We start from the raw sequence: 13569 nt of genomic DNA on the forward strand, positions 1-13569 counted from the left end.
AGAGAGTTCGAGAGAGTTTGAAAGATATGCTGCACATGCGCAGCCTCCGAGAAAACTTTCATCAATCTCATGACAACAATTGACAGCAACATATCCATAGTTTGTCTTGATGAATTCGGATGACAGGTGGAATCAAAGCCAGGAAAATGTTCAACGCGCTTTTTATAAGTTGCACGCTAAGTGAGTACCAGCTGTATTATATATCTAATATCAGAATGCTCAGTGTAGAAAAGTGGTTTTACAACACCATGAAAATAATTTTAGAAAAAATAATCAGGTTATTTTGTGAGACTAGTTTTGCGTTTCTTAACCTCACTAAAATGTAGACTTGAATAATATGAAAACAATAAGCTAGAATGAGAAAATATAACATTTTGAAACCTGCAACGACCATTATAAACCATAGTTGTTGGGTTTTGACGGTTTGCGCAACAGTATTATTTCTAGCAATAATGTTGAGGATCATTTGAACGCAGTCGCCTATAAGCTGCGATAGTGCTCTTGTCTTTCACCGATAAAGTGGCCTCTCAGAATAATCGATGGTTTTTAATTCACTGGCCGAATGTATGAATTTGTGTTGACTGAAGTTGGCATTAGGTTTGACGGATGCAAGTCTTGTCGTTCTAGCCGGGCCGAATCGATAACTTCTGGTGATGGAGGTTTTATTCAGTTCTCTCTCCATTCTTAAGATAATTTCTAGGCTTGACCTAACCTAAACCACTGAGTTCTATTTGGGGTTCGATACCAAAAAGCTCAGTGCCAAACAATTAGTCTCTATGACATCATAGTGTTAATTACTATCGGTTATCTAACGGAAGAGCAAACCATGTTTGAAAAACTTGTAGCCACCTTTTAGCAAGGAGAGGAAAATTGCGCCTCTGATCGCAATGAATTCAAAATTGAGCTTAATACATCGAAATGTATATTTCTACATCTTAAATCAAGTTTTAGAATATATTTTTTTAATTAATCGAGATAGCCCTTAAAATTCAGGGTTACGCAAATGTAAATATCACTCGGGAGAGTGTCGATAAATTTTCGAAAACTAAACAGTAACGTCTGAAAATATTTGACTTTTTCTGTGTTGACATAGACTTGTTTAAACACAAGAGAAGGTTGGATTGGGAGAAAGGTAGATTGCAAGAGACTATCGAGGAATTACATAACTTTCGAGAAGTATCCCAACCTCCTGATAATTCTTCTCAGCGCTTAGCACAGAGGACATGTTGAAGTTATGTTAGTCAGCAACACAAATGTGACTTGTAACCTGCGTTTCTTTTGGAGAGCTCGCATATAGCTCGTTAGCGTGGCGAGAAGTTTGAAGTCTAGTCTTCCGAAGTTTACAAAGGCCAAAAACTCAAAGCGTGGATCATTTTCTGCCTGGTGGCAGGCATTTTGACCGGAAAATATTTGCGTTCTTACTTTAAACACAGAGGGATGGTCGTTATGGCGTACATTCCCGAAAAGGAACTACTACATGAATGGACCCTTGAAAGTGTGGTGGATTCGGAATTTAAAAAATATTGAAATTTTGCGAAAAGGTGTCCTGTCTTTTGTGTCATTTGCGAATAGCTTACTTTTTAAGGGCGTTACGTAGGTGCACGTGCTATTGAAGAGTTCGGCTGCACGTGAATATTAATGTTACGAGTCAACTATCTTTTGAGACAGATTCCTCAACGCGAAGTTTGCGGCAAAGATAAGGTTTTCTTGGCGTGTGTGTTTAGCGAACTTTGCTAAAGCTCTTGGAGAATTTCTAAGTTTAATTCGTATTATTTTAGTTTACTTGGAAATTTGAGGATTAAGGAGGACGTTTTTACAAAAGGTTGTCCTACAAATTAAGTATTTTTGTTCTGTTTTGCCTTTTTTAGGGTGGGAGAGGAGGCGGGGGGGGGGGGGGGTAAGGGGGAATAAGGCCTTGCTTCTGAAAGAATTATAATTATAAAGTCAAGTGATTTCATAGTTTGGGTGCCATTACAGTAAGTCTGCATACGCGAGTGAACTCAAAAGTGACATTGCTGTTAACACATGTTACAAACAAAAACAAACAAACAAAATAAAAACTCAGATTTTTAAATTTTCCTCGACAGTAATACTAACTTCGATGAAGGAAGTACATGGAAGAGGTGAGAAAATAAATGATGATTTAAGCCTCGAACAAAGGTTAAGTCCAACACTTTTGGATTCCTTTATTTAGTTATTCTCCTTTTATTTTTTTTTATTTTTTCCCCAGAATGCTAGATTTCATGTTTTAAAGATTCCTGTTACATGTTTCAACACCAAGGAATAAATTGGAACGATAACAGAAAATTATGTCAAAAGCGGGGGGCTGACCTAATTTCCATTGAAACCGTAAAAGAATGGAACTTTTTAAATGACCTGATTCAAAATCACAAATCGCTATATAATAAGTGGAACATTAGTTTGAAAAAAGGAGCCGGCAATTGGACTTGGGTGAGTGGTAAACCATTGACTATTAACAAATGTAAAGAAAAATAGCCAACTGACGTCGGAGATGTGGCAATAATAGTCAAGACGTCTTCGAATGGCAGTAATCTGGGCCTACAAGTGACCCAAAGGGCTCAGCTGCACGCCTCTATTTGTGAAACTCGCAAAAATAAGATGACAACGTAATTAGGTAAACTAAGAGCGTCCTTAAAGCCCTTGAGCGTAAGAAAAGTGCTATCAGACTGTAATAAGATGATACAACCTTTTGCCTTTATTCCCTCATTGCGTGGAACCAATTACTTTATTTTAGTTTTAAAATGGCCATTATTCTTGATCTATCGATGCCAGTTACTTTCATGTCGATCAGGACTTAAAATTATGGAGTTTCTCGTAGTGATGAATGAAATATTGCTGCAACGGGGTCAAAGAACGTCGTGATAATGGACTTATTTCAGCTTTACCCTTATGAGTAGAGGAGAGGGGACGCCCTCTGAGAGAAAATTTCTTTACCTTCGATAAATCTCCAAAGGATTATTTCTGACTAATTGTTTCACTGTTTTAAAGATTGTTGTAGAGATTCTTGTCACACGTTTATGGGTTACAGAGGTCTTTGTGAATGATGTAGAGGTGACCTAATTTCCATTGAAACTGAAGAGGAATGGAACTTTATTAATAGCGAGATTCGAAATCGCAGACTATTAGAGTGGTACATCGGTTTGAAAAAAAGAATGGAGAGTGGACTTGGGTGAATGAAAGGCCACTGACTATCAGCAAATGGAGAGAAAACCAGCCAAGAGAAAACAGTAATGTGGCATTTATAGTCAAGGATTCCCATGTGGATGATTAGGGCATATCTACTTATCTGTTTGGGGTAGCTCCCAAAGCTTACATTTGTGAGATACCTAAATTTGCGCCTCCTAAGTGCAAATAGACTAAAAAACGTGTCTAGGCCCTTAGCGTGATAGAAATACCATAATGGATTACACAGTCATGAGCACGTTGATCTTAGGTTTTCATGCCTCTATTTCCCTTCTATGTTGCAAACGTGTATATGTATACGACAATCGAATATAAAGAATATGGAGGAACCACTCCCCCTCCTAGCCTTAGTCGGCTAGCTATCCATATAAGTTTGGCTTTCGCACGGATCACGCAAATAAAAGGGGTGAAGATAAAAGAGTTCGGTGGAGTCTTCAGGAAACTAAACTCCTCTTAAATTTTTTGCTGGTGCGTTAGTTATAGACCATAGTACCACTCAATTTATCTATCCCTACCATTTTGATATCGAGCATCAAAAAAAAAACAAACTGGGACTAATTGCACATCTAGTAAAAATCATAATAAAGGTTTCAGAACCGGCTCAATGAAAGAAATGAAAAGATTTGTTGTAAATGCGATTATGGCGGATCAATCGGGCTATCCAGCATGATTTTCATGTGAGCGAGGCTAGTAAGATTTCCTCTAGAAATCTGTCATACTTCGCAATGCCAACGGGATTTTCCTGTTTCTGAATATCACTAAAAGGGAATGTGGAAACTTTGTCATCAAATCAATTGGGGATCAAATACGTTCAGTAACAAAACATTGGTACAAGGAGGAATACATAAATCAGTTTCAGGGAAGTCCTTTCTTTTTTTATTTTCTGAAAACTTTGCCCTCATTGCCACCTGTGACAGCATGGCCATCAGCATCAGCGATGGCACATACGTCGCTGTCGCCATCGATAGCAGCACCGTTGCCCTCACCGATGCCATTGCCATTGTCATCACTGTCTCCGTTGTCGTTGCCGTTGCCCTCACCTTCGCCATCGCTGTTTCCCTTGCCGTTGCCGTTGCCATCTTCATCGCCGTCGCCTTCAAATTCAGTTCAGAAGTTGGTGAGTGTTATGATCATATGCGGTCCTTGTATCTTTTATGTTTTAGAAGGTAATTAGTGCATACCTGTAACTGACGTTTTCATTATTTCAGGCAAATGAATATGTTTCCAAACTTGGCAGACTTGATAGCGACAGAAACACTTCTTTGCAGGTAGCTAACTCCACCAGTGACATATATTAAAATGCAGAATACATTCAGATATAGATATATGTGTATATAAAGATACACCCCTTTTCAAAATCGTTGCCAATTGAAAATATACATTAAATATATACACCTGTCCTTTTTGGATCCAAAAATGTGATGCACGATGCATGTATATTTCACATCAAGGGATCAAAACTTTTATGGTTATTTAGACAGCAGCTATTTTATTTCCATTTGAACAACTTCCCTTTAATTTCTTTTATCAGAAGCTTTTTGAATGGAAAAAGAAAAGGTCTATGTATCATTTAACAAATAGAGAAGCCTTGACTATGCTCTGTTCTGTTGTAAAGCATTTAGGAAGCGGCTAGAGCACGAAAGAAGTGTAGATAGAAACACTCGACTATGTCTCGTGTTTCTCCCCACTTCTTTCGTGCTCTAGCCGCTTCCTAAGTGCTTTATTTCAGAACAGAGCACAGTCAAGGTTTCTCTATTTATTTTATAATAGAGAATCCGTTAAATTCCCTAAGCATTACTTTCAATTTTCAAAACAAACTTTATTTCCAAAGTGAACAACAGTGTCGTCAGCATGCTCTATACTCTCATAAAGCACGTTACTATAAGCCAATCAGTGTCCCTGTTAGAATGGTTCAAATAATCTGATTGGCTGTACAAGACTAAAGCTGTCAAAAAGTGTCAACATTCTGCAATAGTTTACAAACTAAAATAGTTCGGCAGGTCGAATTTAACATTTTCGTCTGAAGTTTTAAGTCTCTAATACAGAATCTTACAGTGAAATGTTGAGTGAACTTCAGCCGAATTATGGCTCATGAAAACACGCGAGGTTTTTCACATGACAAGGTAGAAAACAAACTGTTCAAGGCGAGTGTTTTTCGAATGAACGACAGCCGAACTCACTGGAACATGAAGATCGCTCGGGATGACAGCGCCGCAAAACTCGGCTGCAATGACTGATGTGACTTTCCACTCAGCGCATTGGAAAGGATATCAGAGTAAGCTCTTATTTTTTCACTCGAAGGGCGGCCGATGTAGTTTCTGAGGTTTCCGGTTACTGCGATGACCGGAGATCGCCATGATAAGCGAGCCCCGTTGGACTTCAGCATGATCATATTCGCTCAGACACCGTTATGACAAGTATGAATTTTAAGTTATGTCAGTTTGGTTATATTTTTCATCGTTTCCGTTTTGTTCTGTTTTCTTTTTGAACACTGAGCTTTATATACTATACGAGTGTTAGCTGTGTTTGAATTTTATTACCGTACGTAAGCTTGCAATCTAACTGAGCGTGAAAATCTTTAAAACTCGGAATGTCTATTTTGTTTTTCCTTTGAGGATTTTCGTATCTGCTCACGTTTTAATAACGTAAATTACGGCGCCTGGTTCTTCTGTTGCTACTTGCCGGCTCGATTGTTCCGAAATTTCGCTTTCAATTATCGAAAAAAAGCTAAAAAGAAGTCCCGGAAAAGGTCGAACATAGTACAATTTGGCAGATAGTGTGACAGCTTGAGCTCAGCTCTGTGCTCTATACTCTCATAGAGCACGCTCTTTCAACCAATGACAGCGCGCGTTATAGCGGAGCTCGCAGAGCGTAGCCCCTTAATTATACAAAATAGTAGTAACCCATCAAGCCAGAAAAAATGTAGATGTACGACCGTACGACCGTACAAGATGCTACTTTTAACATGCGTGGTCAACTGTACCGCGGGCACGCCAACGCCACGGCTTTGTCCAGTAGTCCAGTGGTCAGTGCACTGGGCTCCGAGTCGGACGACCTGGTTTCTAGTCCTGGCCGGGGCAAGGCGTTGTGCCCTTGAGACGTGCGGGCTCCGCACGAATGCGAGCTCCGCTCTAAGGCTTGGCTAAATCCACATATTATCCGAACTTTATTATAAATATACATATGTTCAAATGGCAACGTTTTGAAAACGAGTATATAATTACATATATGCATGTGTGTACTTTTATATGTGAAGAAAAATAATGACAGAGGAAGAGACAGATGACGGGAAAGAAATCTGATAAGGCCACCTGAGCCAAGGAAAAAACAGCTTTCAAACAACACTCTGCATACTTATATCGTTCTAGGACCGGAACAATATTCTTCTTTAACATCAAAACTCTCTCCTTAGTCGTTCCGCGCATCTGTTTGGTGATGGATAAAATAAAACTTTAGGAGTATTGAGCACATCAATGATCCGTTTCTTTGTTCTTACACATTTTGGCGTCATTAATGATCTATAAGTATAATTAATCAAATACATGGCAAAGGGGTAACTATTTGTAACAAAACAAATTTATAGGTGATTAGAAACACTTTGTTGGCATAGATTACAATAATATTATTAAAAATCACATGAATAAAACGTTTTACGTGATTTCAGGAGGCTGTAAACGTGTTTGAAAACTTCATCGTCAGTCTTGAAAACATGACAAAATTTCATGAGGGCCAGTTCACCATAAACGAGTTTCAAAGAGGAAGAGAGTCCATCTTTAATGTGGCTGTCGCCTTCGAGAAATTTGCTCTTAATTATGGAAAGCATCACCTTCCAATAAAGATTGTAAGCCACAAAATGGGTGAGTTAAAACACCACCTTTTTATCAGATTTGTGATAATCTTCTTTGTCGATGCTTATTCACGGTCTCAGTGACTGACACTTTATCTCCTAAATAGGATAATGACTTTTACATCTGGGCTGGATTGCTCAAGGCTGGGTTTAGATAGCCGAGGAGTAGTGTGAAAACTGATTTCAGATATGAAAGCTATAAAAGAGAATTCAGCATAATTCTATTGGACTATTGACTATAATCTTGATGATTATTGGACTCTTTAAAAACAATGAAGCTTTTGAACGAAAGAATAAGAAACCCGGGTTAGAATTTAACCTTGGGTGAGCACCAGTTGGCCTCAGAACAACTGAGTGGGTCCCGAGTCATTTAAAAACGCTTATGTTGGATGTTGTCTGTCTCTTAATTCTTCAATTAGTCATATTTTTGATCGTATTATCCATAAGCAGGAAGTCAATTTTTTTGTCCGACAGTGCTGGAAGTCCAAAAGGCTTACCGCCAAAATGCAAGTGACTTTTACTTCGACGTACACGAATGGCAAACGAACATTAATATTGCCTCTTCGAATTTTGCAGATAACGGTTTGTATTACCTGTCGTCTTCAGTCTGAAAAAATTTATGTTTTTTTAAACAGCGTTGACGTAATTTCTCATGAAGGACAGCTCACAAGTTTTCGCAGGCTTTGCTTCCAAAACCAACACTCATAGGGTTTATTTCTTTTATAGCCTGAAGGAAATACATAGATTTATCTTTTTCAGGATCAGTGGTCGTCGGGTGCGTATATAAGAATCTGCAAGACATACTGCCGAAAAGTCAACCCAGCAGGAATGGAACAGGAAGCACAAGGTAACAATACTGTCTTCTTTGTGTTCAAAACACCTGGCCCTGGTTGTTCGAAGGGTGATTAACGCTATCCACTGGATAATTCGCTATCCAGCAGATAGAACGAAACATTTTGTGAACACTTATCTGCTGGATACCGTCGACTGGCGTTATCTTCCCTACGTAGAGAACATCGGCTAAAATGTGCAAATCGTTTGGTATCGTCACCACCGCTACCATTCTTTTAAACCACCATATTTGTGTCACATTCTGGTTCATTTTCAAATCATTTTGTACACAGATATTTGGGTAGCAGAATAATAATGGCAGCAATGGAACCTAAACCAAAAAAATTGCTGGAAAATGTCGTCTTAAAGTTCAAAAACATAAAGGTAAGCAAGATTAAGTCAGATGAAAGTAAAGAAAGATTATTTGGAATGCGCTGTTTTTATTTCTTCTAACCGCAATGATTTTATTTTCAGATAGAAGAAAGGGTGAAGAATTGTATGTTTTGGAGAGGCTTCAGCGATAGGTAAAAAATTGCAATACATCATCTACTTTTCTTAGAATTTTCTTGTTCGTTTGGTCGTCCGTTTGCCTCCATGTTCCCGCCAATATTTTCCCTGAGTTTTCTTGGAGTCCAGTTGCTTGTTGCTGTATTTGCGAATGTCCTCTTATTTTCCGGTTGTCGTGGGAGACACTTAGCTAGAATTGTTATGTTTCATTATTTTTTTCCTTAATTTATCATTAATTTTCCCTCATAATTTGTCCTAATGAGATTATTTTCTCTATTAAAATAATTTTTGCAAGCTATAATCCTTCTATCTACGACAACTTCTGTCTAAAAATTTGGAATATACCCAATCAAAGTTTGAATCTATGCCTAACAAGGAAGTATTATAAATAGTTTCCGCCTTGACTTATTAAAACTAATAATGAACTGCTAATAATGTAATCGATATTATGAAATCAAAAGGGTTTTGATGAAATTCGCTCTTTTGGTACCATGGAAGGCTATTTCCTACACTACGTCTTGCCTGCTGAGGTTATTTCTTATTTGCAGCTCCGACGGATTTTCAGACGAAGGATGCCATGTAGTTACGTCGAGAAGCAATTCAGAAGAAACAGTTTGTAGCTGCAATCATTTGACTCATTTTGCTGTATTATTTGATTACAACGATGGCACAAAGGTAACCAGTTATATGTATGTTCTTCTTCCAGCACTGGTGATACATGTAAATTAATTGAGCTAATTTGCGTGTCTCTATTTTCTTTTTTATGCTATGTGACGCAGCTTTCCAAACAGGACGAGACTGTGTTGAAGACAATTACCTACATAGGATTAAGCTTGTCGATCATCGGGATGCTTATAACATCAGCCTTGTACTTTTTCTTTACGTAAGTATGGTGGTTAAATAATCGATGATGTACACATTCTGATGTCTTCTTCTACTTACTATCGATTGTAATTTCTCAACAAAGGAAAAAAAAAAACAAGGAATAAACGTAACTTTAAGTTATCCAAAATGTTCCTTTTAATTTCTCTGAAACTGAGGTAAAGTAAGTCGATTAAATTACCAATTTACATCAGATTTCATGTTCAATTAGAAGAGCATTGACAATGCATGGTCTCTTTCCTCGGTCCTTATTGTTTTCTTATTCTATACCAACTTGGCTTTTTATTTTCCTTTTGATTCTGAAGCTTTTGATTGATTTTTTTTGGTGTTTGTCTTGTTTTGTTTGTTTTTCTTTTTTTCTTAATTTTTCATTTGAATTATTTTTGTTTGATTATGTTTGTTTTTTTTTTAAACCCATGTTTGATTTTTGTTTTTGCTTTCTTTTTTCGTCATCTTTCATTTGACCAGAGACGTCCGTCAACCTTTGTCTCAAATTCGATTGAGTCTTTCTGTGTCCCTCGGAGTTGGACAGCTAATTTTTCTCGCAGGAGTAAACGCCACAGAACACACGGTGAGAGGCTTTTCCGGTCTGTTAATTTAAGTAATCAAACATTTCTGCTCTAAATATTTTTAGAAAATAGCACAGAAAGACACATAACATATTTCCTTTTGCAGGCTGCTTGTATAGCAGTAGCAGCTCTGATGCAGTATTTTCTGACGGCTGCCTTTTGCTGGATGTTGGTCGAGGGAATCTACCTCTACCTGTTCGTTGTGAAAGTTTACAACATCAACACCAAGATGCACATGTATCACGTCATCTCATGGGGTATTTCCATTATTAATTTTACCACAACATATATTGGAAGTTACACCATGCTCCCATATTTGGTGTTGTCATCAAGTCAAGTGCTTTGAATTTATTTTTTTGTATTTATGATTAGGTCTCCCTATGATCATGATGGCCATTTCACTTGGCATTGCTGCTGCGAAAGAAGGAATACAAAGCTATGTCAGTGATAAATAGTAAGAAACACATCAATAGGTTACTTTTTACCTTTCTTCTCTCTCCCGCGCACTATCAAGTTAAGTTCGTTTTAATTTTCTTGTTCCGTTTTTCCTTGGATTTTTTTTATTCATTCTGATGACTTTCATTCTTGTTTTTCAATTCTCCTAGTTGTTGGCTGTCTTCGACTAACAATCTGATCTGGATATTCGTCTCCTTTGTAACGTTCATCGAAGTTGTGAGTTTATGATAAATTTATTTCACGGTGCTTGGTTTACCGAACTAGTTACCTCCAGAGACTTTTGTTGTTTTGTTGTTTCACCTTTTTCAGCGTTGAATACCAAGATGTGTTTTCTAGGCAAAAAAGTACCACATTGTACAACCCTAAAAAAGAGGATGGGAACAGGATTAGAAGGAGATATCAAATTTGACTTTAGCTACGTTGAGCGTAATTGATTCTGTTAAGAAAGTTTTATTCGCGGAATCAGCTCAGTGGTCGAGGATCCGGGTGCAAGGGTCGGGATTTCTATCCCCCGTAATGGAATCATTATTTTTATTTTTCCGACCTATACTAAACGAATAACTTCTATAGTAAGACTGTCTTGGCTTCTCGAGTACCACATCCAGAAACTTAATTCAGTGATTTCAATGGAATTCTTTTTTAGCTCAACATCTTGATACTCTACGAGTCATAAAGGAGATGACCAATTTGGTGCAGCCAACAGGTGAAGACGACCATATTCAGCAAATACGGTAGGATTCACAACATGAAATTATTCAAAATAATAAAAACAAATTGCCTTGTCAAACTGTACGGCGACAATCGCCTGGCTCCCTCATTCCTTGACCAGTTTGCCTTTACGATACCTGTTAATGAGACTGCGAAAAAAAGATTATCATCTCAGTCTTTTACATGTCTCTTCAATTTGTTTTCGATCTCAGAATTGGTATCAAAGCTTGCGCACTGATGATTCCTTTACTGGGTGTCACGTGGCTATTTGGTCTTTCGCCTGTGCAAAAGGCTTTCGCTTACATTTTCACAATACTCAACTCTACTCAGGTGAGTGTCCGATTGAAACTCTTAATCTCAATCAATCTAGATTGTTCAATTTACACAGCTCTTACCAAAGAGAGAACCCTTTGCAATAATTAGATGATTTTAAAAAAAAATTTAAAAACCTGTTAACTATTCACTTGACCCGAAATATATTCGTAGCAGTCTTATTAGACTTATTAGATATTGATTTTTGAAGACGATTATTATATGCCTTGTGCACTGAGATACCCAAACAACGCACGCTCCGCCGCTTCCTACTTAGGTGGAATATTGTAAAAAAATAATCTTCAAATTGTTGTTCTTCAACAGGGTTTCCTGATTTTCGTTCTACACGGCTTACGAAACAGTCAGGTAAGAAAAGAAAACTGAGTCAATAATAAGGAAAGTGCATATTATAGCACAAATGTTTAAGCATGAATAACTATTTGAATGAAATTTGAAAGAAATGTATCGTTTGTTGCTTGTCTATCTGCAGATCAGAGAGCGATTGAAAAGAAAGATGAACGGGGTTTTTACCACTTCAATTAAGGAGGACTCCACAAGGAAGAGCCCACAGGTCAATTTAAGTGACGTCGGCGATGCACGGGCAGTTGAATTGCAGCCTCGCAGTGACATTAAACCGAATTAACACTCTACTTAAGTCAATGTTCGCCAATAACATTCTATTGCATTGAACGATTGTGTAGTAAGTAGCGATTAGTCAATGGCGATCGATCTGAGTTTCAATCTGCTGTTAAGTAAATTGACATTAGGTGCATTATGCATTATGTAAGTCGTTAGTTTTTAGTTAGTATGACGGATGTAGAGCTAGCGAATAGAAATACTGTCAATAAATTGTCATTATTATTATCATTATTTTATTACTATTAAGTGAGATCGTTCTCTTGTTTATTGTTTTAGCAATTTACAAGCTGCAAGTGCTATCTTTTATCTTAACGACTTTTCCAGAACATCGCATACATGTACTTGCTTAAGAATTTTTGTTAGCTACATGCTAAGTTGCGCGCACTAAGGATCAAATTATCGTAACTATAGGTTGATCTGGCTTGTCTGTTATTAAGTGACTTTCATTAAAGGTTAGATCTACTTTAGAAGTTCAATGAACTCATGGAATGAACTGAGTTATTACAAATTCTTCTTTAATTAACACTGTGTTTAGTTCCAACACGTATTTGACTGCCTCCTTTCAATCCTTGTGCGCTACATTTTAACGTTTGCTAGATGATGCTTTTACGTTTCATATCGGAGAGGATACTTGTCAAATAGTATCTTGTAACTGTGATATTAGCAGCCTCGTCCAACATCTAATGTTATTACTCATGAATAAACAGATGAATAGATAGATGATGCTGAGTTAATGCATAAATAACTATGTTAAAAAAGAAAGAAATTCTAAGAGATTACATATTTTGACCCTTCAATGCCCAAGATCTCATTTTTAATCCTCCTCAGTGTCAAACCTATCTGATCGATATTGTATTAATACTGTAAGGAGAAATTCTGTGTTGGTCACTCATGGAAGTTAAAGGATTAAGGATCACTTGAATTTTTCGATATTTATTCTCCACATTCCTTAGATTAGTATTTCTTTTTCGAATCGTAAATGTATCGATGAGTTCTGATATTTAAAATTGGAACTATGATAACCAAAATTGGAGAAAACTTAATTTAACAGCGATCGAAGAAAAATCGCACACAGTAGACAATTTAAAGGAACAAAGTGCAGTAATAGATACGTTAGGTAATTTGTCTTAAAACCTGCTAATGCATCTCCCCGAATTAGTGCATTTCTTGTTCTTGTAAACATTTCTTGAACAATATTATGGTTTTGACATGTGACTCAAAAAAATAAAATCGGATAAAGATATTATACGTACATTTCTTCCCCTACCTTTAAAGGGGTATAGAGAAGTGTGCATCATAGGAATTGACGCAATCACAGCGTATGTTACAACTAAAGTATTATCTTTGCTAGAAACACAAATTGCAAAAATTTATCCTTCAAGCTTTACTTTTTCCTTCATGGGCCTCGAGCACTGCAAAGAGATTAAGAGATATTTGAGCAGTCTTTTTCCAGCTCAGTTTTTATGCCGCAACGTGATAAGCACGAACGCCTTGCATAAGCTCAGCTAATGTAAACACGACGAAACAATCGACAACATTCTATTATTAGATCATACCTGTTTATAAATTAGCATATAAGGCTACTTCTTCAGAAGAGAGTAAACAAAGGAAATG

General features: G+C 37.2%; 1 protein-coding gene across 1 annotated transcript in view; it reads left to right on the top strand.

Moving 5' to 3' along the window:
• LOC131789358 (adhesion G protein-coupled receptor L4) overlaps positions 1 to 13198 on the top strand; it is a 21249-nt gene extending 8051 nt beyond the window's left edge. Inside the window, 19 exon segments of the mRNA XM_066166725.1 lie at positions 2088 to 2123; positions 4122 to 4321; positions 4413 to 4472; positions 6869 to 7061; positions 7526 to 7633; positions 7811 to 7898; positions 8176 to 8266; positions 8357 to 8406; positions 8938 to 9064; positions 9169 to 9272; positions 9740 to 9842; positions 9947 to 10097; positions 10213 to 10294; positions 10446 to 10512; positions 10940 to 10955; positions 10958 to 11027; positions 11217 to 11334; positions 11641 to 11682; positions 11807 to 13198. Of these exon segments, the coding sequence (XP_066022822.1) occupies positions 2088 to 2123; positions 4122 to 4321; positions 4413 to 4472; positions 6869 to 7061; positions 7526 to 7633; positions 7811 to 7898; positions 8176 to 8266; positions 8357 to 8406; positions 8938 to 9064; positions 9169 to 9272; positions 9740 to 9842; positions 9947 to 10097; positions 10213 to 10294; positions 10446 to 10512; positions 10940 to 10955; positions 10958 to 11027; positions 11217 to 11334; positions 11641 to 11682; positions 11807 to 11959 (1859 nt within the window). The 3' untranslated portion in view covers positions 11960 to 13198.
• The last annotated feature ends 371 nt before the right edge of the window (positions 13199 to 13569 follow it).

This window comes from Pocillopora verrucosa, chromosome 5 (assembly GCF_036669915.1).
Source record: "Pocillopora verrucosa isolate sample1 chromosome 5, ASM3666991v2, whole genome shotgun sequence".
Taxonomy (NCBI): Eukaryota; Metazoa; Cnidaria; class Anthozoa; order Scleractinia; family Pocilloporidae; genus Pocillopora; species Pocillopora verrucosa.